The 22291-nt window shown below is 38.8% G+C and overlaps 2 protein-coding genes and 1 long non-coding RNA gene across 3 annotated transcripts in view; all 3 read right to left on the minus strand.

The window, feature by feature from the left end:
* Positions 1–3657: 3657 nt before the first annotated feature.
* LOC116689344 (F-box/LRR-repeat protein 2) lies at positions 3658–7757 on the minus strand. The gene is made up of 10 exons (XM_032515884.1): positions 7589–7757; positions 7048–7208; positions 6193–6347; positions 5849–5932; positions 5544–5610; positions 5188–5310; positions 4944–5071; positions 4542–4658; positions 4280–4387; positions 3658–3845 (listed from the first exon to the last, which is right to left on the minus strand). The coding sequence occupies exons 1-10, from the start codon at positions 7755–7757 to the stop codon at positions 3749–3751; spliced, it is 1209 nt and encodes a 402-aa protein (XP_032371775.1). The 3' UTR covers positions 3658–3748.
* Positions 7758–7932: 175 nt separating this feature from the next.
* Positions 7933–9183, minus strand: LOC116688916 (uncharacterized). Its single transcript, XR_004331884.1, has 3 exons — positions 8882–9183; positions 8342–8501; positions 7933–7967 (listed from the first exon to the last, which is right to left on the minus strand). It is a non-coding gene; the product is annotated as an uncharacterized LOC116688916 (long non-coding RNA).
* Positions 9184–15102: 5919 nt separating this feature from the next.
* The window catches only part of frmd3 (FERM domain containing 3), a 51069-nt gene continuing 43880 nt past the window's right edge, over positions 15103–22291 (minus strand). Inside the window, exons 14-15 of the mRNA XM_032515107.1 lie at positions 18180–18417; positions 15103–17919 (exon numbers count right to left, since the gene is read on the minus strand). Coding sequence (XP_032370998.1) covers positions 17439–17919; positions 18180–18417 — 719 coding nt within the window. The 3' untranslated portion in view covers positions 15103–17438. The remainder of the gene's footprint in view (positions 17920–18179; positions 18418–22291) is intronic.

Here is a 22291-nt window from a genome sequence, read left to right on the forward strand (position 1 = left end):
CTGTCAGTCTGTCTGTCTGTCAGTCTGTCTGTCTGTCAGTCTGTCTGTCTGTCAGTCTGCTGGTCTGTCTGTCAGTCTGTCTTTCGAAGTATTGTGATCAACTCCACACTTGGCTGAGGTCCCAAGGATGTGCAGTGTCAAGTGCGAGCTCTTGAGAACTTTGGGACACTTTAATTAGTACTGCGTTAGGTACACACTGTGTGGTGCATTGAAAGGGAACCCCTAATTGTTACACGGCCGAATGGCATGCTGGGTATAACTTGCTCTCCGTTGCTTACTACAGTGCATCAAAGAACAGAAGAAGAAAGAGAGACCACATTGTTGGAAACTTAAAAAAATCAAGCACCGCAATGTAACTTTTGGATTGACACTTTGGTTCCCAGAAATAGCCTGGTACCAAAAAGCTAGCTGTTAACTAATGACACGTATAGTCTATCATTGCTAGGGGATGCAACTATGTCATAGCAGGTGTAATTCTAAGGACCCAAGGACGCGCAGTGTAGAGTGAGAAGTTCTTTGGATAAGCGGTAAAGCTGCAAGTGGCCTGTTCCAAACAGGCCCGTTTTGAATGGGCACTGTACTAGTAAATACAATGTCCTCTAAGATCAAGGTCCAAGGTCAGAATGTCCATGTAGCTTTTTCATTACACTCAATAATTTTCAGAGTTCAAGCAGTTTCTTTAAATTCCATGAACAAAAGAAAACCCCAGTAGTGAAAATAGAGAAATGGTTCCTTACACTTTGCACAGTCCATTTTCTACACTTAATTTGTACAATATTTTTTTTAACCCTGGTGTTGTCTTCCCACAACAATGAAACTTGTTGTCAACCCTTTTTTAGACGCTTTTTTTCAGAGTTTCTTTCGCTTTTTTGAGGTTTCCATTACTTTTATCTGTGCTTTTTGTCACTACCACTGGATACTAACATCAACTTATAACCACAGATTTTACAGTATTTTAAAATTCATGGTCAATAAACCTCATTAATACGTTATTTTTGAGTTTTACAAAAGTGGCAGTTGTGAATTAGTTTGACAAATAGTCACAATTAAGTTGATGATCACAGACTGTCAAAGTTTAGTCAGGATACTGTTTAAAAACCATTTCATTGTTTTATTAAATGCTATGAAATGCAGTGAAACACCCAAAATTCAATGAAAGTAGTGAACTGATCATTGATTTTATTTGCAAAGAGCATTGTATGGAACGTCTCGGGTTACGTATGTAACCCTTGTTCCCCAAGGTAGGGGAACGAGACACTGCGTTGGTGACGACACTATGGGAACGTTCCCATAGTGTCGCCACCGACGCTGTTCTGACTTTTCTGTTTTTAAAGACACAACATTAGGTTTTTCAATCAGATTGATCGTCAAACTTGTAAATGTCCCCGTTTTTCTCCCTTTTTGGGGATTATGTTCCCGGCTTTGATCTCGGACGTCTTGAATTTATCATAAATTTATATCAAATCAGAATATTCTATTACTGTTAAGCCCACTATGAATTTTAAAATACGCCTAACCATGTGTCCTGTTTCATAGCTACATGTATGACCTTTGTAACAACAAAAAAACATGACAATCAGTTTTGTATTCAGTGAGATTGATAAATTACACGCACTGACAGCTCATTTCACCTGCCAAACAAATTACACTGAGTGGAGCCGGTGACCGGTCCAAGATGGCGGCCCCACGTCTCGTCAGCGCCAATAGGCAGTAGCGGTCGATGCGGCGTCTACTCTTTATATGTCTATGGTTATTGCCACTCTTCATTCTAACCCCAACCGGTCGTCAGACACCGCCTACCAAGAGCCTGGGTCTGTCTGAGGTTTCTGCCTAAAAGGAAGTTTTTCCTCACCACTGTCACACTGTTGCTTGCTCTGGAGGAAACTACTAGAACTGTTGGGTCCTTGTGAATTCTGGAGTGTGGTCTAGACCTACTCTATCTGTAAAGTGTCTCGAGATAACGTCTCGGGTTACGTATGTAACCCTTGTTCCCCGAGATAGGGGAACGAGACACTTCGTCTGTTACGACACTATGCCTAAAGGTCTTCCCCTTAGTGTCGTAACCGACGCAGTTCGAGTTCCCCTCGAAGAGGAACAAGGGTTACATACGTAACCCGAGACGTTCTCCGTGATAGGGGAACTTGACACTATGACGACACTATGGGAACGTTCCCATAGTGTCGTCACCAACGCAGTTTGAGTTCCCCTCGAAGGGGAACCATCCATGTTATTTTGGGGGCAACAGGAGGGTTAAACAAACACATGACTTTGATATCTCACTTTGATATTTCCTGTTCCGGGTTGTTTGAAATCTCTGCTTCACTTCCTGAGGGCCTCTGTGTCATCTTCTTCCACCTTGTGCTGTTCTTTAAAGCCGCTGATGAACTCCTCTAAGGTCACCGTGCCGTCTTTGTTGACGTCCAGGCGGTCCAAGACTTGGGACGGGACATGGGGCTCTTGACAAATGTTAGAAATAGAGAACTCGTGGTTTTCAATCCACCCTAAATTGTCCACATCGTAGCTGTGGAAGAGAGAACTCGAGGTGATTTTGTTCTTCCTTACTCATGCCCCTTGTTGATGCTGTGGTTTTGCTTTATTAAAAGATAAAAGATCCCTCAAAAAGATACAATCCTTCAGCTATCTCACTTTTACATCCTCCCTCCTTCTCTATCTTTCCCCCTTTTTTACACGTGGAGACTCCTGACAAAACCACCCTCAAAAATTATGTTAAAGATTGTGTTACATAAAACCATGACTGGCATCAAAGTGGAACAATCCCTCTAGGCAAGCAAAAACAGGGAAATAACAGTGTGGCCAGGATCTGCAGAAGACATATTCAAGTGAATGTAATTATTGAAATACAAAATGCTATAGTTTTCCTCACTTGCATTTGTATAGAATGTGTGCCATTCACTGCATATGCATTCTGATAATGTCATTTTTTTGTTTTATAATGATGATATATAATAATTGTTATATAATCTAATCAAAGTCTGAGTAGAGAGGAGATCAGGGTGGAGGGCTGAGTCAAACTAACACAGGCCTTTCACCCAGGAGACCGCTGAACCAAAATTCAACATTGACATATTGTAATTCATGTAAATGTATTTATGCAACATACATACATCAATTAGATCGCATAGCCTTCGTAACATACTTAATTTACAATTATAACTTAAGTTACGTAACAAACGTAGGCTACTTATTTTAACCCAAACCAAATCTTTTCCTTAACCTAACCAAGTATTCTTGTTTTGACACCCAACATTAACCACATGTTAAAAACTGTGACCGTGTTACAACGTGTTCCCTTCGCTGTTACAAGGATGTATTGAAATCTCAGACTGTATATGAAGCTAGACGACAGTTCTCAACTTCCTCCTTTCCTTAATAATGTACTTGAAAGAGCAATTTTGATGTATGGGAACATAATTTTTTAGGGTTTGCTATGAGTGAGGCTTGCATGTATCTTGAATGTAGCAGAGACAAAAACAGCATGTTAAACTGCCTCTTTTCTTGTTTTAGAGGAGCAATCTTGCAATAAAAGGGAATGGAGGTAATGGGGCGTCTGGATGGGAGGGATACACCCATCTCCAAACACACACAGTCAAATGCGCATTATTCATCTGTTAACATAAGTCACAATCCTCCTTGCTTCTTTATTGGATTACTTTTACTCATAGTTACATTTTGCACGTCACTATGCTGTGTGTCTCTGTCCAGTTGTTTGCAGATGTTTGTGTGTGAGTCAGGGCAGAGGGTAAACTTTAACAGTAGTGTTAACCTCTCTGATCTCTCTCTCAGCGGGGAGATTGGCACAGCCGTAGAGATGCAGCACCTTCAACCTAAAGAGAGAGTAACATGGAAATAGCAAATAACTATGCTAATATGTCACAGTGTTGTTGTTTTATTTTTGGGTTTTCTAGCCATAGACAAAAAGGTATCACATGGTTAGTTGTTGGGTGTTGGTAATTCTGGATTAAATCTCCCAAAATTACATCTCTAGCAGCTGATATAATTTGCACACCAAACAGTTGGTCACTGTATTCATGTTGTGCACACAAGGCTTTACTTTGATCACTACTCAAATAGATTTCACGCTCCGCTCATCATAACAAAGAGAAAGGGCCTTTTGTTGCATGTTTGGTAATTATTATATCTTATGAACGTCCAAAAGAAATATTGTAATAATATGGCAGATACAGGGTATCTACACAGTCTTATATCTGTTTGGCTATCTGTTTAAATCTAAATGAAGCTATTTTATTTGTGTGTTTACCTCTTGCAGCATCGGCAGAGCTTCAGTATATTCTCTAAGGTGATGCGGCAGAAACTGAGTTTGACAGTATGGAGGTATCTGCTGCAGTAATTTGCCAGCAGAGTAACTCTGTATCACAAACAAAAAACATGTTTCTCATCAGTTTCATAGATGATATCTGGGGATGTGCAAACAAGGTGTCTCACAGCTTAAGTGTTCAAAAAAGACAGTCACAAACACAAAGAAATATACAGCTCAGTTTGTTGTGTGACGCGTGTTGTACCCTCTGCTTCCTGTGCCAGTGGAGCTGACATCCAGCTGCTGAAGTCTTCTACATCCCAGAGCTAAAGATTGAACTCCTGCATCTGTTACAGCCTTACAGCCACTCACGTCCAGAGATCTGACACAAAAGCACACTCAGTCAAATGCACACTGTTGCTGCTAACTATCAAGATGTCAAGACCACATAAGTCAAGACTACCAACCAAAATTGGACACACATGAGTATAACATAACCCAAAACCTGCAGTACACACTACGTCTGTTGGTACAAATCCTTCTGACATTTCTGTTTCTTTTTCTTAGGGATAAGGTTAGACAACACTACGTGAAAGTTAGGGTACGTCTTAAAGGAATCAACGTTAGTCAATACCCAAGCATGTGGCTCAAGTTTATGTTTGTGTACCTGATACAAGGTGTGTATTTGCGGATGCTGTGCAGTGTCAGGTCGGTGACTCCAGGGCATGAACTGAAGACCAAACTCTGAAGTTCGACACAGTTCTGAAGCAAAGTGTCCACTGCGGCATCAGTAACCTGTTTACAGTTAAGGCAAAAGCAGAGAGCATATTTAAATCTCTTTGAGACTTTGTACTGTAAAATTCAGAGAAATAATCTATAGATCAAACAAAGCTGGAAGTCACAAAACATACCACATTTAGTCCAGTGAGATTCAGTGAAATGAGGCATTTGAGCAGTGATGTCATGACTGTGAGACTGCGTGGGTTGACTTTTGGCACCTGTCCAATGTTAAGATGCTTAAGACCAGGACACATCTGAAACAAAAGAGACTACAAGCTGTACATACTTCTGAAAAACATTGTGTTGTTATGATGGAATATTCAAATCTTCATTTCTTGAGGAAAAATATTAGACAAAATCACGAAGGCTATAGGAGTCTTTTCCCATGCTAAAGCATGTTTGAGACATATTTTAGACATGCTATATGATGCGATTTTCAGCAGCAGATTAAAATAAAACAAAGTGTTTACTTTTCAAAATAAAGTACCTCATATACTGTCTGTAGACAGGATGGAGTAAGGAACTGACAGCCAAAGACCTCCAATCTGCACAGACTGATATGAAAACACACTCACACAAACAGAAACAAACAGACATGTGTACACATCCTGAAAATATCTAGATGGATTATCCACTAAAAATGCAGGTGAAAATGTAAATGTAATTCTCAAGTCCACTTCAAGAGATGAACTAAGACACATTTGTGACAGATGTAAAGTACAGCCACACAACCAAAAATATCTTCTGCTGTACACTGACAGTGATTATAAACATTAACATTCTTATACTGACGTTTCTTTGTGCCTCATGATAAGTTTCATCAGTGGGTCATCTGTGACATGACAGCCGTTCAGGACTACGGATTTTAGCCGCAACCTACAGAGAAGAGAAATAAAGGAAGGATTACTTTCCTTACACACCCACAAATGAGCAATTAAACCTTCAGTTTATTTGAAAATCTATAAATCAACAAATATGGAGATACAGTGTGTTTACTGGACAACAACAACATGACCTCACCATATGTACTGAGTCAACCAGCATGCCCCCTTTTGTGTGTCTGTGTGTGTGTGTGTGTGTGTGTGTGTGTGTGTGTGTGTGTGTGTGTGTGTGTGTGTGTTTTATAAAAAACTGACCCTGGGCAGCAGTCACTCAGAGCTTTCACTCCTGTGTCTGTTGCTCCACTCCAGCTCATGTCCACACTGGTCACATGATGACACAGCTGACCAATCAGAGGCAACATCTGGTCCCCATGGAGACAAGGACCAGTGCAACTTGTGACCTTGAGTTCCTGTAATTAAAAAAAATATAGGAAAGATATAATGTGGACTTTTCACATGGTTAATATAAAAGCAGAGTACACTCCTACAAGTTAAATCACAGCAGAGCAAAACACTGGTAAAGCAAATACAAAATTGAAACACTGTACATTGGGTAATTTAAATCAGCTCAGTATTTGAAATGTTTTTCAAACAGGTTGCATAAGAGAGATATTTCAAAATGTGACAAGTGCAGTTTTGTCACTATAATTCAGTGACAAGATAAAATGGTTTAATCAATCTATTTCAAAATAAAATGGAGTTTGTACAGTGTGTTATTACTAACGTTATTATTTCTATCACAATTAAAAGGGTATAGCTGTGGGGACTTACTGTTTATATATACTTTATGAGCTGTAATGAATATGTTTTGCTGACATTGACAGCAGGCAGACGGATTCAGGATGTGGAGTCCATAAATTCAATAGTGTCAATAGAAAAATGTAAAATAAATCTCATTGGCAAAACATTCCCTATTTTGCCTTTCAAGTGGAGTATTTTTAACATAACACACAGGTAGCAACACAGTGGCTTATTGATTAGGAGGATCGAATCATGCAGTTTGGGGGCCACCCTGTGAAGTCATGTGATGGCAAACATCCAAAAGCTTTCGCCCAAGGTTCACCCATTACACTGTTTCTGACTGTAAAGGACCCCACAATTACGTTTTACCTTTAGAAAGTTTCTACACAGAGTGAAAAACATCTCCAGCCCACAAGAGGAGAGGGACAGGCCACTGCAGCTGTACAGACACAGACTGCGAGGATGATGTCTGCCCACACATAGTAGCCACCGGTCTGTTAGATTGGAGTTTTCAATTCTCAGATTTCTCCCTTCAAAGAAAGAACAATGTAATGTTCAGCATATGGCAGTATGTACCTGTTTTAGTGATTCAAAACTTTGGCTCTGACCTACATTGTGTGTACAGGTATGAGAACATGTGATGGTGCAGGTCTGGGTTATCTTACTGTATGTTTGTCCAGGGAGTGGTACAGTACAGCACTGTACTGGAAATACTTACATCATGAGAACACACCATGTGTTGTAACATACTTAAGAAATCTTACTTGGAAAAGTTCAGGACACTAACCTATGTCATGAAATCCAATGTTTAACCTGAACCTTATAAAGGCCAAACAGCAGAAGGCTTAACTTAACACCATTTATTGGCCAAAATTATTTTAAATGCCTTCATTGCAGCGGGTTGACTCACAGAGTGAGTGATCAGTGGCCAGTGTGTGCAGGCGGTTGCAGACCTGCAGCACTCTGCACAGATCACCATGAGGCAGCAGAGACAGGATGGACAGCCACAGCTCATCAGGCAGAGACAACCAGCGGTCACAAACAGGGACACCTGCTGGCTGACAGGCACAATGACACATAATGACTCAAACAAAACACATATTTCACAGAAAGTCAACGCATTCTCTTAATTATAAATACTTCTGAAATACTGCAATGCCATGGACGTTTTAGCATATGATGAACGTGATCCTATCACATGTAGAATAACATATATCAACATAACAAACAATGTGCAGAAAAAAAAATTCTTATGCTGTCCTTGCCAGTTTGTTTACATGGACATGCACCTGTAATGGGAAAACAAAGACATACACTGTATATTGATGTTCTATCAGACTGTATGTTTTTTAACTAAAAACTGAAATGTCAATGTGAGGAATTGATGTATGTCCCCATACAGGAGATGAGTCAGCATAATGAATGTTTGTCTCTACAACACGATAATTGCAAGTACACACACACACAGAACTCTTTCTTTAACTCTAAAATCCCCTTGAACTTATGACTTGATGCTGCGTCCGATAACTTGTGAAATTAATTTCATAATTCCTTTAAAAGGAACAGACACATAACTGTGTTGTGTGACACAACAATTATAAACTTAGCCCTTCATATGACTTGTCGTTGACTTTGGCTTTTAGATGAAAACATTTTTACTCACCCGAGGCCGGTAATGTTTATCCGGGGTCATCATGAAGAGGTGTGTGTGTGTCTTCGTAGGTGGCAGACATTTGTGTGTATGACCACAGGCTGTTGTAGCTTTCACTTTGTCCTCTGGTGTGTGTCTTTTTGTGTGTTTGTTTACTCCTGATGATGGAGGTCTACATGAGACACGGGGCAATGTTCAGCTTGACACAATACTAAAGCACAATACATTTAGAAAACATTTCCCCAGGCATGAAGAGCTAATGTGACGGAGCCATACATTTGTTTTGGAAAAACGTCAATATTTTGTTAGTATCATAACTTTTTCCATCAAGAAGTGCATTCACGCAAGCACTTGGTTTTGTTGCTTGTTGTCAAATTGTGGATCCATTGTTTGCAATAAGACTCAAAAATGAAACTGCTGAATGGGTGAATGTGATGAGGAGTTATTTAATAAGATGAACTTAGGTACATTTGAATGATTTATTTTAGTGTGAAGGTACAGTAACAAATTCAAATTGACGATCATACATTTATTTGGCTCCTCATCTGTTACCTTTGCAATATTTCTTCATTGGTTGGAGAAGGCAGGGAGACACTTGACTTTTCACAGAGTCCCAGTGAGGCTACTTGACCACCAGCTTTTGTCTTTTGACCTTTGACGCTGCTCTGACAACCCTTGACATCTGGATTACATTCGCTTCTCTCTGAAAACAAACCTGAATCAAGAAAAGACAGAGTCAAACCACACAAGAACACACACAGAGACAAACACATGCACTATATTCATGCACATTCAAGACCACTTAAAAAAAGACCTCGTAAAATTAAAAAAAGCTTCTTGTGGCTTCGTCATATGCTGTATGCGTCAATGATTTGTGAATAGTTGCCCCAAAGAGTCATTAATGATTTTAGAGGCATGAGGAAATAAAAGAAACAACTAAAGCTGAGAGAAAAGTCTTCTTTCCTGTCCTGTAAATCAGGTTTATTTTGTGAGGAGACATGACCCGCAGATTGGGAGCCACAACTCCAGACAGTAATGGGTGACCCTGGTACAGCATTTAACTATATTCCAATTATTTACCGGTTTTGAGGTATACCGTGGTTTGAAAAAAACACTAAGCTTGTCTGTCATACCGTTCCCAAGGTATGAACTGTTTCATATGAGTCTTTAAGGACAGAAAGTGCAGTTTAGAAATCCCTCTACCTGCACGTGTGAAGTGTGTTTAAAATAAAATGCATTGTGTGCAATGAAAAAAAGTTGTTGTTTTTTACACAGATTTTTCAAAGAATAATACATTTGAAGCTGTAATTGCAACCGCAATACTGTGAAACTGTGATATTTTTCCTGAAGGTTATTACCCGGCCCATGCCCAATTGGACTACATGTCTGCCTTTATTAAGACATTATACTAACCTGGGTTAGTTGTGAGTGCAGCATCCTCCTCCACAACGGTACCATTGGTGCAGGGTGCAGTGCCCAGTTGCTCCACATGCGTGCTAATAACCTCATTAATTGAGGTTATGACTCCTGCAGTTGCTTTTATTAATGCACCACATGTGTTGCTATCATGATCCAAATGTGAGTTGGTGGTAATTTTGTTTCTCTGACAAACAGGTTTACTGGCTGCAGGTGTTTCCTTCACAGTCAAACGTTTGTGCTGTCCATTTTCCGTAAGTTTTGCCCTACTTCTATAGTGTTGAGATCTGTCTTGGTTTTTATTAACGACACCTGAACTCCTCTCCTTTGTGATTTCTGCAGCTGTAACCCTTTTGCTTCCTGCCTTTTTCAGACGTTTGTCAATCTCAGGATGTTGTGGTGCAATTTCTTCCAATGTCTTTCTGTCTTTTGAAAGGGAATCTATGAAGCATCCTGGTTCGGTAAATTGGCTTTGTCTTGCTCTGATGTGATGCAATTGATCCACACAACGCTGGTATTGCTGATATACAGTCAAAGTTGGTTGTGTTTTCAAATAATAGCTGAGGTTTGAAGTCTTTTCTATTTGTTCCTGTGTCTTCTCTGGCTCACTGTTGCTCATGTCATTCTTTGCATTCAGTGCAAAAGCTGAGCTAGATTCTTGTTCTTCATTTATCTTTCCCTTTCTTTCGCCCATCCTAGAATCCTCTAGTTCTTCTTTTGCAACTTTCGTCTTTGTTCCCATCTTCCCCTCAACCTTTACATTTCTGAGCTTTATCTCATGTCCTGATATGTCGCTTTCTGCCTGAGCTCCGGCTGTTTTGAAACTCTGTTTCATGTTACTCCCGGTGCCAAACACCATGCTCTCCACATTGCACGTTGTGGATTCTTCAATGGAGCATTTTGCACCATCTGATGCAAGCATTTGACTTGTGTTTCTGTCTGATAAACTGGTGTGTGGTCTTCGATTGGATATGAACAGATCTCTTGTTCTACAGTTGTTGTCATGGCTGGAAGTTTGTTTATCGGTGACATCCTGTAGCTCCATATTTTTCACATTTTCAGGAGTTTTTCTGTACTCCTTGTCTCTCCCCCCTGGGGTAAAGGAGGGGATGCAGGGATCAACTGGAAAAGCTCCATATACCTCACTGACACCTGCGGTGCGGGAGACAGGATGATAGTATTTACTTGCAGATGAATGCTTAGATACAGGTGATTTTTTCCACTGTTCATCGGCCAATATCAAGCTGTCAGCTCGGCAGAACTGGTGGTGAACCTCTGACCCACTACTGAGGAAACTTTGAGCCCAGTCCAACACATGCCTCAGCTTCTTCTGCTCACTAAGGAGAGAGTCACTGAGAAGGTTCGGCTCCCGGTTGAGGAGCCATCTACAATTCCCAGAGTCCTCCAGAAGTTCAGACATGGTATGTCCTGCTTTTGTGATAGGATGTGTCTCCATAGTTAGGTTTGCTGCTTGAAAAGTCATCCGTGGCTTATGTTTGATCAGATTTCTTCATTGTCACACAGTCATCAGGCTTATGTTCTTTCTCCACATAAGGGCACGTAGTCTTCGTGCATTCTTCTTCTTTCATTCATTTGCTGTTTTGTCAAATGTATTGATTTCTTTCCAGGAAAGGGATGATCCGACCGTATACCCTAACATCTTACACTGACGACACTGTCCTGTTAAAACAGAAGAAGAAAAACAACCATTCATGTATTATATTTAAATTTGTCTGTCAAAGCAATACAACACAAATCAGCTACACTACAGCATGATCCAACTTAGAACAAGTCACTCTTACCTCAAACATGTCCTCTCTATTTATTTCCGTACAATTCCTCTTTTAGAGCAGGTGTAGTAGAACTTACTTCACATCTTTGGATAAAGAAGTTTTAAACTTGACACATTTTCTCATCCGGTAGAGAATAGACTCTGATGTCTAGATGTCTAGAGTCTAGTGTTGGTGGTAGATGTTTGAACACTCCTTGTTTCCCAGAAATCACAAACATCACCATAGAGATACCAACACACATTGCAATCTCACTTTCCCACCACATGAGGGAGCCAACACTCTAGGAAACCTTCTTCACAGGTTCATAATTCAATGTGTCCTGATAGGATAATAAAAGAAATAATTATATATTTAGGGATTATTTAGATGCTTTTGGATGCTTCAAGGATTAGAACTTTAACTTATTAACCACAACAAACTAAAATAATCCACGCAATAGGCACAGCATTTCAATATATATTCATTAGGGAGCTTTATTGTGGCAGTATTAACATATAAAATAATCCATGTTTTCTTTTTATAACATACAAACATTCAAAATTTTCACTTCACAAAGTTCATAAGGCTTGGTTGTCCCAGAAGAGAAGGGGTTTTAGAGATTAAAAAAAAATTCAGAAATTTCTTAAATTAAATCTCCCAGAGTTTCTTATTAAAAGAGACTGAATGACAAAAAAAGTCAACAAAAACCATTTGACTAACCGATAAAACAACAAATCAGTTTGACTAACAATCAAAAACAACAAAGTGACCATGCAAGAGGATCTGCTACTGTACATGCCCACACAACACTGAAATACTTTGAACAACAACTTATTTTTCTCTTATCCCATGTGATGTCCAATAGTTTTGCATATAGTAGACCTGAGTTCAAATATTTAAAATCTTAAATAAATAAATTAAAAGCAGTATTTGCGTATTAGGTTTAAACAGCTTTGAATTTTGGGTGTTACTTTGACTTATAATTAAAGGCAGATAATTCAATTTAAGGTTTGTAAATACTTGACTCATCTCAAGAACTTAGCAATAATACCTCAGATGTGACATCAACTGGTGTGTGTGATCTCGATAATGTTTAATCACAGTTTTATGTAACAAAAAAAAAGTTGTACTCTCGGTCCATCTATATGCTGTAAAACACAGGAACTCAGATTCAGTAGCTCAAAAAAAGAGCTAAATCTCAAAGGGGTGAAATTCCCCTTTAAAGCCATAGGCTAAACTGATGAAGGTAGCTACAAACTAATAAAATGCTACAGTGTCACATGGGGCCAAAGATCTGTTTTTAATCACAGAAGCAAAAGGCCTTTTGTCGTTTGTAATGACTTGAGGTGTCTCTTTTCACTTGGTACAGTGTTTTTTTTTTTTAAACATCTTAAAAACAATTAAGTTTTCTGAATTTAATCGATTCAGTTAATAGCATTCTCCGTTAGCAATGAGGTTATGGTGTTAGCATTTAGCGTCTGGCTTTAATGATTTACACAAGCACAGCAAAAGCACAATGGAGCTAAATAGTCAAAAATGTTAAACTGCTCTTTAAGAGATTGTAAAATAATCGTTTCCAAGCAGCCATCAAGAATTTTTTTTTTTTTTTAGATCAGTTGAAAGGAAGCTAACAGAATTAGCAACCACATGTATTCAGTCTTGAAGCCCAAAGCACATTCTTTTTTGGTTTTGGCTTTTAGATGCGGTCACAAAACAGATGACCAATGTTTAATTTTGATTTGATTTAGAGTAAAAACTCTATTTATTACTCTATTTCCTTATCTTCCTCTTGGTAAAAACACAGAGAACATGCATTCATCTAATATGGTCAAGAAAGCCAAGGCTTAATTTTAGATTACTTTATATGGACAAGACACGCAGAGGGAAGAAAGAAAGAAATATTTTTTTTGCCACAACTATAGACACAGTATTTACAGATGAGGGCATGCAATTTGCATTGAGAGGTCAGAGTTAGAGATACCCCGGGTTAGTCAGAGGGGGATGGAGCACAGAAATAAAGGACCAAAGCCGAGCACAAACTATGTTGGTGTAGCTGTGCGCACAAAGACTATACAGAGAAACTATTTTAAATCTACAGTGAATCGCTTGAGCATTTTGGTGCATGTGCATACCAGAAGAGCAACAGTTAAACATGAACAAGACAGGATGATATCCCCCTCTGTAAATTATAATGGGATGATGGTGATCATTCAGCAGTGCATACAGATCAGCTTCATCCACTACAGTGGTACTCAGAGTCTGTGATGTTAAATGCAAATGTTGTCATAGTGGTTTGGCCCTTCGCTTGGTTTCAGCATTGAAACTCAGTGCATGTGCTGTAGTAGGAAAATAAATGCTTTGTCCCAAATAAACATGTTTTTGTTGTTACTGCATATTTTTTATATGCATAAAGCTTGTTGATGCATAAAGTTTACTGAGACCTATGACAACACAGCTGATAATGTGAGTGTTTGATCGGTTATAATGAGAGAGCTTTCATGGTGCACTGCAGAGGCCTCTGTAGCCGTGGAAGAGTATGGAGAGTGATTTCTGAAAATTAACTTCAAAGCATTAAGTGAAGTTTTTAACCCTCATGTTGTCCTTTGGTCAAATTGACCGGTTTTCCTATATCAATGTTATTTTTCACTACCCAAATGTAATTACCTAAAATAACATGATTGATTCCACAGTCTTTGGCAAGTACAAATCTCCGCTTTTATGAATTTTGGGGTGTCTTATTCAATTTTACAGCATTCGGAAAAAAGTTGATTTTGAAATAGTATTGAGTAAAAGTTGACCTATTCCAGTTTGTGATTAACCATCAACATACATTCCTTTAATTTTACTCTAAATAATTCCTAATTTCTGCTTTTCTAACTCGAACATTAGGTATAATTTCCTATAAATAAGGTTTATTGACCATAAATTCCAAAAATAACTGTAAAACTCAAGTTAATAAGTTGATGTTACGTAGCGTTGAAAATGTCAAAAAAGCGTCAAAAGTGTTGAAAAAAAGGGACAAAAAACAAAATAAAAAGTTAAAACATTGATAAAAAGCGTCAACAAAAGTGTTGATTTTCAATTTTGACGGAAAGACAACACAAGGGTTAATATGAGCCTAAATAATGAGTGAGAGCTCTGACAGAGAGATTGGCTGATTTAAACTCCATGTTGCTACTCCTACTTTACTAGCGGCGTACCAACTGACTGTCTGCTCTGCCAAATGGAGGTCCAGCTATGATGGCCAAACTACAGGTCTCAACAGTAAAGACTTTTTGGGTAATATTTTTTAATGCATAAGTAATTGAGTGAAATGATGCTACAACAACACAGACAGCCTGCAGCCATATGTCCAGTTACAGACCTGGTATAAATACCTGGTATAAATACATACAGTGTTTGGATTTATTACTATAGCATAATGGCAATAATACTTTTATGGATAAACTATATGATGAATGCTGTGATTAGATGCAGGTGTTTTTTAGACATATACTGTATTTGTTTTTTTTGAACTGCTAATGCCCTTTCCTGAGAAGTTGATCCAAATTGACCTACATTTTGAACAGAACTTCTTTTAAAAAAAATTCATCTGCTCATCGCTGTAGCTCTCTGTTCTCAGCTCTATGCACGATACTGTAAATGACAGGCACTGTCTGTATGATGAACGTTCACGGGGGGATGGCTGTGTGTTCCCAAAAGTGCCTTCTCATCAGATCTACAGGTGACTGATTTAGTCTTTAGTCAAATGAGGATAACAAATACACAAGATCATATACTGAATTACAAAGACCAACACAATTCGCAACAAATAAACCCCCAGCATTAAGTCAAAACCATAGACCGTTAATATTAAATAAATCAATAATATACAGTCTATGGTCACAACCTACAGTTAATTCCTTGTTCTGTTTTTCTGTACCACATATTTTTTTGCATCGCCTCTCGGTTTTACCCTTGTTATTTGTCATCTTTGACTCCACAGCTCAAGACATTTTGGGGAACCCCAACCATATGAGCAGTGAACGTCCATAAACACAGCTTTATATCTACTTAAACCAACAACTTCCCTTTTAAACATCTTCCACCTCTATATAATTACTGATAACTCTGTCTTGTTGGTCACTGATATTAAAATGAGGATATACTGTCATATATACTAACAGTTGTAGTCATCTAAATGATTAACACAGGATGCTCAATATGATGTTACCACATATATTCTTAGAAATGGCTACATATCATTTCTAGTTTGAATTACTTACTAAAATGCTGAAGATAAATACCTGCAACTGTACTCCTACTGTACCATGTTTGTTCGGTCTGATCAACATGTAACCAGAGAAAGACCAGTATGAGAGATAACCATTAAACGCATTACTTGTCCTACCATGTGTCACGTAGCAGCAGTGTAGTTGGAGTACACACACCTGTTCCTTTGGGCATTTTGAATGTACCATCCTATCACTTCATATACCTCTGAAACATATACAGAGCTCTCCCAAAAGTAGCACACTGTCCATTAACAAATTACACAAAACGGTTTTACCCACCATTACCACAGTAACTTTTAACCAAAGGCCCACAAGTAACCTCTTCTTCCTTAATCATTTATATATATGTTTTATGTTAAAACTCTTTTAAAACACACTGAACGATGCACTAGTAGCCTTAATTAATGAGCAAACATTTAGTTCAGAAGACATTTTTTTAGTTCAACAAAACACAAGTTTTATCATCACAAACAGACCAACGCTTCTCTCCTCTGCTGCCCTTCTGTTTCCTAAATGACATCACATAATCTGAAACAGTTGTAATCTGTGGTCTGTGTAAAAGATTTGTGCTATAGTCTCTGTAGGAAAAACCCAGGGTGCTACCGAGTCAACAATGCTGACGGTAGTCCTAAAAAATATCTTAAATTTCTCAACACCCATTACCCCAATAAACTTCAATAAATTTGCTTTTTTTTTGTAATCTTTTGTAAACTCTTAATTTCAAAATAAGATCAAAGTAGATCCTCTGACTGAAAAATTCCTGAAAGATCTGGATCACATAAAAATGTACAAAACGTTAAAAACAACTTATTTAAGATTGGTTTTTACTATCAATATTTCTCTCTTGTTTTTAAATATATATAATGAACCTCTGACTGTGGCTATTGTTGCATTCAGTGGCAAATCAATCATTTCTTCTTCTGTCTCCACCGACTCCGTCATGACTGACAGGCTCTGTGACCAATCAGGTGCTCCACTCTGAGGGCGAGAACCAATCAGAATGGTTTGCGATGTTTACCAAAGAGTCATTGCATCAGCTAGTCAGCATCAGGAGTGAACAGACCTTTAAAACTTCTTTTAAAATAAAACCAACCACTTTTTTCTTTTCTAAATCCTTTTGTGACATTTTCTCTGTCCATGACTTCACTTGTTTTTTTATTTTCATGATCTCTCCCTTCCACAGGTTCTTCCTCGAACACCTACAGTATTTCTTGTCCTCTTTCTGTTCAGTTCATCACTGCCTGCCAAAAGTGTCTTCTTAACAAGTGATTGGATCCTATTATTAAAATCTTATTTCTCACTTATCTGTCTTTTTTCTTCAAGACACTAAATAATGCTGCCAAAGAAATGAAACTGGTCTACTTGTTTCAGTTTAATTCAATCAAAAATAGTGTACAAAGATATCTGACAGCATTTCCATCTCAGGCATCTTTAACAATGCCTCGTACAGCTTTTGTGTGAGCCCTCCATTGATCCATTGCACCTGCTCTCCAAGTGAACTAATTTCATCCCATTGGCAGACTGGTTCTTTAGTCTCACCAATTGTTGAGATTGAATATAAGATTAAATGATATGTTAAGACAGACATTTGGCATAAGACAGGCATATTCCCCCCTGCAGTGACTCCTCTATCTCTCCTTCCCCTCCTCAGTCTGACCACAGGTTCTCCATGGCCATGCTGATCCTACACAGGATCCAGCGCCGGAGCGGGCAGTAATACTCATAGTGAAACTGCTCAAATTCCGGCGTCTGGCGGATCTCGTGGAGGAACGACACGTCGATGTCGGACTCCAGCAGTAGCAGCAGTGTGGGCACAGTGACAAGCAGGACGCCCATTACCACGGCAACAAAGCGGGCCACACTCAGCAAACATGCGTTGACTCTCTCATTGGACGACAGCAGGAGCAGGCTGCTGGTCAGGACTCCACCCATTCGACTACTCGCAGCCAGTCGGGTGCGTTCGTAGGCCCGGTCTCGCTCCCTCTCTGCCTCCAGCTGGGCCTGGATGTCGGGGTCGGCATGGAGCTCCCTCAGCAGCCTGGCGGGGCTTTGGACCGAAGAAGAGAAAAGCAAGTCGACACCTCCCTGACTGTCATCCACAGGGGTGGGTAGCATGCTGGCACAAGGGCTGTAGAGGAGAGGGAATATATATATTAAAATACTATTATTACATAATATAAGTAAGAAAGAACTAGGACCTCAAAGATGAAGAACGGGACTTCTCTCAAAGGGTAATGTCAGAGTTCTTTTAGCTCGGTTTTTGGTCTCTACCCACTGCTGAGAGAAAAATCTTGCTCTTAAACTTTTAAATGTTCACCAGCTGGTTGCTAACTTTTATCTATGTCTGTATAGATAGTGATGATAGCTGTGTTATAAAACTCTATAGACCTGTAGACAAGCTCAGAAATGGTGAGTGGGCCGCTGGCCTCGTCGTCTTCCTCCACTTCCTCTTTAGTTTTTGGTGACTGAGGTCGGAGATTTGAGGTTTCCATGGAAACACGGGGAGGCTGCATGTTGTTGCCTAAAGCAGAGTTTCCTCCTTCATTACTTTGTTGCTCTGTGTCTGCAGGTGCAGCTGAAGGTTTAAAAGGAGACAAGGGGACAGAGTCCTTCACAGAAACAACACCTGGTGAGGGAGAGAAGAAACATGTTTTACATGACTTCTTATCGATAATTTCAATTAACTTGGGAATATAGACCTACAGAACTATCAAAAAGATGCCCTATGAAAAGGCAAAATGCTATGTAACAGCATCATCACAAATCTGACTGATGAGCTTTCTGCTTTCAGTTTTTCATGTCAATTGTTAGACTATTTAGTGTTTTAAACACAAAATAGATACAGTCCACAGTATAAGGCATAGTAAATTTAGTAAAGGCAAAGATTTCTTCTAGTAAGGAGAAATAAGATTAAGAAGAATAAGATTTTGGATGTTATGTGCCATTAGTAATACTCTTAGTGTGTTGTCTCAATTCCATATTTCATACTGATACAATAGTACAATATCTACACTAATTTGCAAAATGTATGCAAAAGAATATCCCACACTGTCTAATTTCTTTCTTTCTTTCTTTCTAATATTACTGCTATTTTGAAAACCTAAAACTTTACAAATATCAAGCAAAAAAAATAATTGAAAAAAGTAATTATTATTTAATTTCAATCTCTGTTGACAGAGCTGACACACCTTTATCCACATAACTTGACTTTTGCCGAGTAGGAGTAGTTTCTGGGACAACATTCACAGAGTGAATGCGTCACGTACACAAAACACAGTTATTTCGTATGTAACTGGGACAAAGTGCCACTCTCAGCAGTAGATTGTTACGTTGCAGTTGATCACCTCATCCACATGGTGGCCTTCCTGTATTTCTTGCACCCACAGATGTCACCCATAATAGTAAAATGAAAAAGTTACAGGTGTAATATGTAACCAATTTCCTTTAAAAACAATAGACCTATGCAGAGGACATTCCTCTCAATCATCACATATGACCTACTAGAAGTGTGTGTTGGTGTCTGTATCTGCAGAGACCCTGCCCTCTACATGATTCTTTCTATTTTCTTTTTGCGAGGCTGGACTTTTTTTTTTTATTATTATTTTTGGGGCATTTTAGGCCTTTATTTGACAGGACAGCTGAAGATATGAAAGAGGAGAGAGAGGGGGAATGACATGCAGAAAAGGGCCGCAGGTCTAACTGACACAGACACACAGAAACACACACGATCAAGCTCTGCATTCCCTCATACATGAGTGAATGCACAATGTGGCACCTTCCCATGGAGCTATGTGCTAAAGCATAACTGCTATAAAACAATGAAAAACGATCATTCTATTATGAGAGAAAAGGAGAATGCAGTGTGTGTGTAGATCTGTTTTATACATGGTATAGATGCACTTCACACTGAGGTGTTGACTGGTGAGTTTCTCAGATATTACTGACATCAGCGCCCAAAAGGAGTCTCAATATGAGTGCCTGTGTATGTGTGTGTGTGTGTTAAGAATAAGACCAGTGTCCTCCAGTTATGGATTAAGGAGGGGTAAAAGTGATATATGACTCAGTTAGTTAACACATCTCAAATCCACATAGATAGGAATTGTCAAGAAAGAAAGACTGAGATATTGAAGAAATCAATGCATTCTGGCAAGGCAACTGTTGTTTGTACCTCAAGGTCAGACTGACCAATCAGTTACCATGCCAACTGATTCAACTATGAGTTAAGAGAAACTAAATGACAGAGAGGGAGGGAGAGAGTGGAAAACCTGAGAAGTGAGTGGTGACACAGGTTACTATGGAAACAGAGTCAGCTAAAAGGCAACTAGTGAATAAGCTCAGAGAGAGAGAGAGAGAGAGAGGGGCAGGGCAAGATAGAACTATAATAAAAAACAGATTTTTTTTCCATAGGAAAAATACAAATTAAAGGAGATAGTCACACTTGCTCAGCCTCACAACAATGGACCTGTGTTTGATGTGTTAAAGCAGCTGTATTACAACAAAATAAGAAATGATTTTACTCCAAGTTTACAAAAATGGTACATACGATGCATGATGTTGATGATACTGTATAAAGTGTTTTGCAACTGATTTACCATTCAGACCTTTCAAGTGTGCCCTTAACTGACTTTAAGTTGCTAGAGAAATAGCAATTTATTAGGCTTTCTTTCATTTGTTTTGCCTTTTTCCAATTAAGAGAATTAGCTAAGAAAAAGAGAGAGGAAAAACTCCCAAACACTGAGTCTCTCAACAAAGGAGGCTACAAGCTGAATGTGGAAAATAATCATAATTCAGTTATTCATTAGCTATAGCTACTTATCCTTGAGAGTTTGGCAAGAGACAGGTTGCCCATCAAACATTCACACAATACGGGCAACTTAGGGTTCTTAACCTAACCTGCTTGTCTTAGGACTGTGGGAGGAAACCGGGAGAACATACAAACTCAACACAGAAAGGCCCTTCAGGAGGTTAACGGCAGACTCTAAAAGGCTTGTGGTGTGATGTGATGTGAATGGTTTTCTGTCTCTGTGATTGACTGGCGACCTGTCCAGAGTGTGGATGGAATAAAAAATGGATAGAGAGCCAAAGTGAAACGGGAGCATCCAGGCTCTCCTCAAGAAGTAAGAAAAGGCTGATTGCAATTTTTCCATTTTCAAAATTTGTAACTACTCTAATAATTACTCGTACAGTGTGTTGAGTGGTTTGCTTTATACTGTATGTCTAGATAAGGACGGCCTTTTTTTTGAAAAACTGTCTCATATTGGTCATTAAATATGTATGTTTACAGTGGCCTTTACCACCACACTAGTGTACGAGCTAAATATCGAGGGGTCCAGTAAATTGGTTGATTATATTGGCTGCTATGTATCAGTGTATTAAAACGGCAACATTATTATTTACTGTAAACTATGTGGCAATGTTAATTTCACATCATGACTGAGTGAACCCAACCTCACAAGTAGAATCTGTGTTCACTCACATACAACACAGTTACTCTGCTGTTGCTGTTTTCCAATTCATAATACTGTCTGCTTTCTCTCCTGTTAGCTCTGATATAAGTCTCTAGAAGAGTGGATTCCCATTACAAGGCGCTAGATTCCTGTGTGCCCACACACACACACACACACACACACTCACACACACACAGACCAGGGTTAACCCCTGTTATGGAAGTGTTGACAGACCCATTCATCTTTGTCATGCAACCTCATCATAAACAACCAAACACGTCCAAAGTATATTTATCTACGCAGCTGTGCAAGAATAGAGCTGCCACTTACTGTACTATACGTTTACTCAGCTCTTTGTCAATGTTGATTTCTCAACACACAACTGAAGCAACTCACAAAAAATCTGATCATCAAGAAAACTTTAAATATTAAATTTCAGCAATTCATCTCTATGTATGTTAGGGATTAGTACTTTGTTAACTCAACACCTCTTACTTATTTATACTTGTCCTCTGTGTACAGTTTCAAGTGAAACGGGATCAGCTGTAAAGCATCACTGTTAAACCTGATGAAGATTCAGTGTCGGGACAAGGACCTTTCAGCGGGGGGAGATACGGCAAAACAATTAGGCCAGAAAGTGAAGAGGCGCACACATTAAAACAGATATACTGGGAGTGTAGTTCCCAACCTCCTCTGAATTAAATTATCACTAAAATTAAATTAAAATTACTATGATGTTAAATCTGTATTTATACTTTTATCAAAGCTTTTCTCAATTGTTAATTTACAATAAGGCTTTTGTTCTTTCATTTAAAAAGCCAAGGGACTTTTCCACCTTATAAATGGTCTCATAAAACTTAAACAAAACCAAAAATATGAGAATAACCAACATATATGCTAATTATTCAATGTTACAGTGTAGCTACTCTCCCTTCGATTCACAAATCTGTTCAATATACTATATAGTCTATATAGTTTAAACATATTAAAAATTCCTTCCTTAATCCTAAGCCGGTTGTGTTAGGAACACACTCACACACACACACACACACA

Source organism: Etheostoma spectabile, chromosome 5, assembly GCF_008692095.1.
Source record: "Etheostoma spectabile isolate EspeVRDwgs_2016 chromosome 5, UIUC_Espe_1.0, whole genome shotgun sequence".
Taxonomy (NCBI): domain Eukaryota; kingdom Metazoa; phylum Chordata; class Actinopteri; order Perciformes; family Percidae; genus Etheostoma; species Etheostoma spectabile.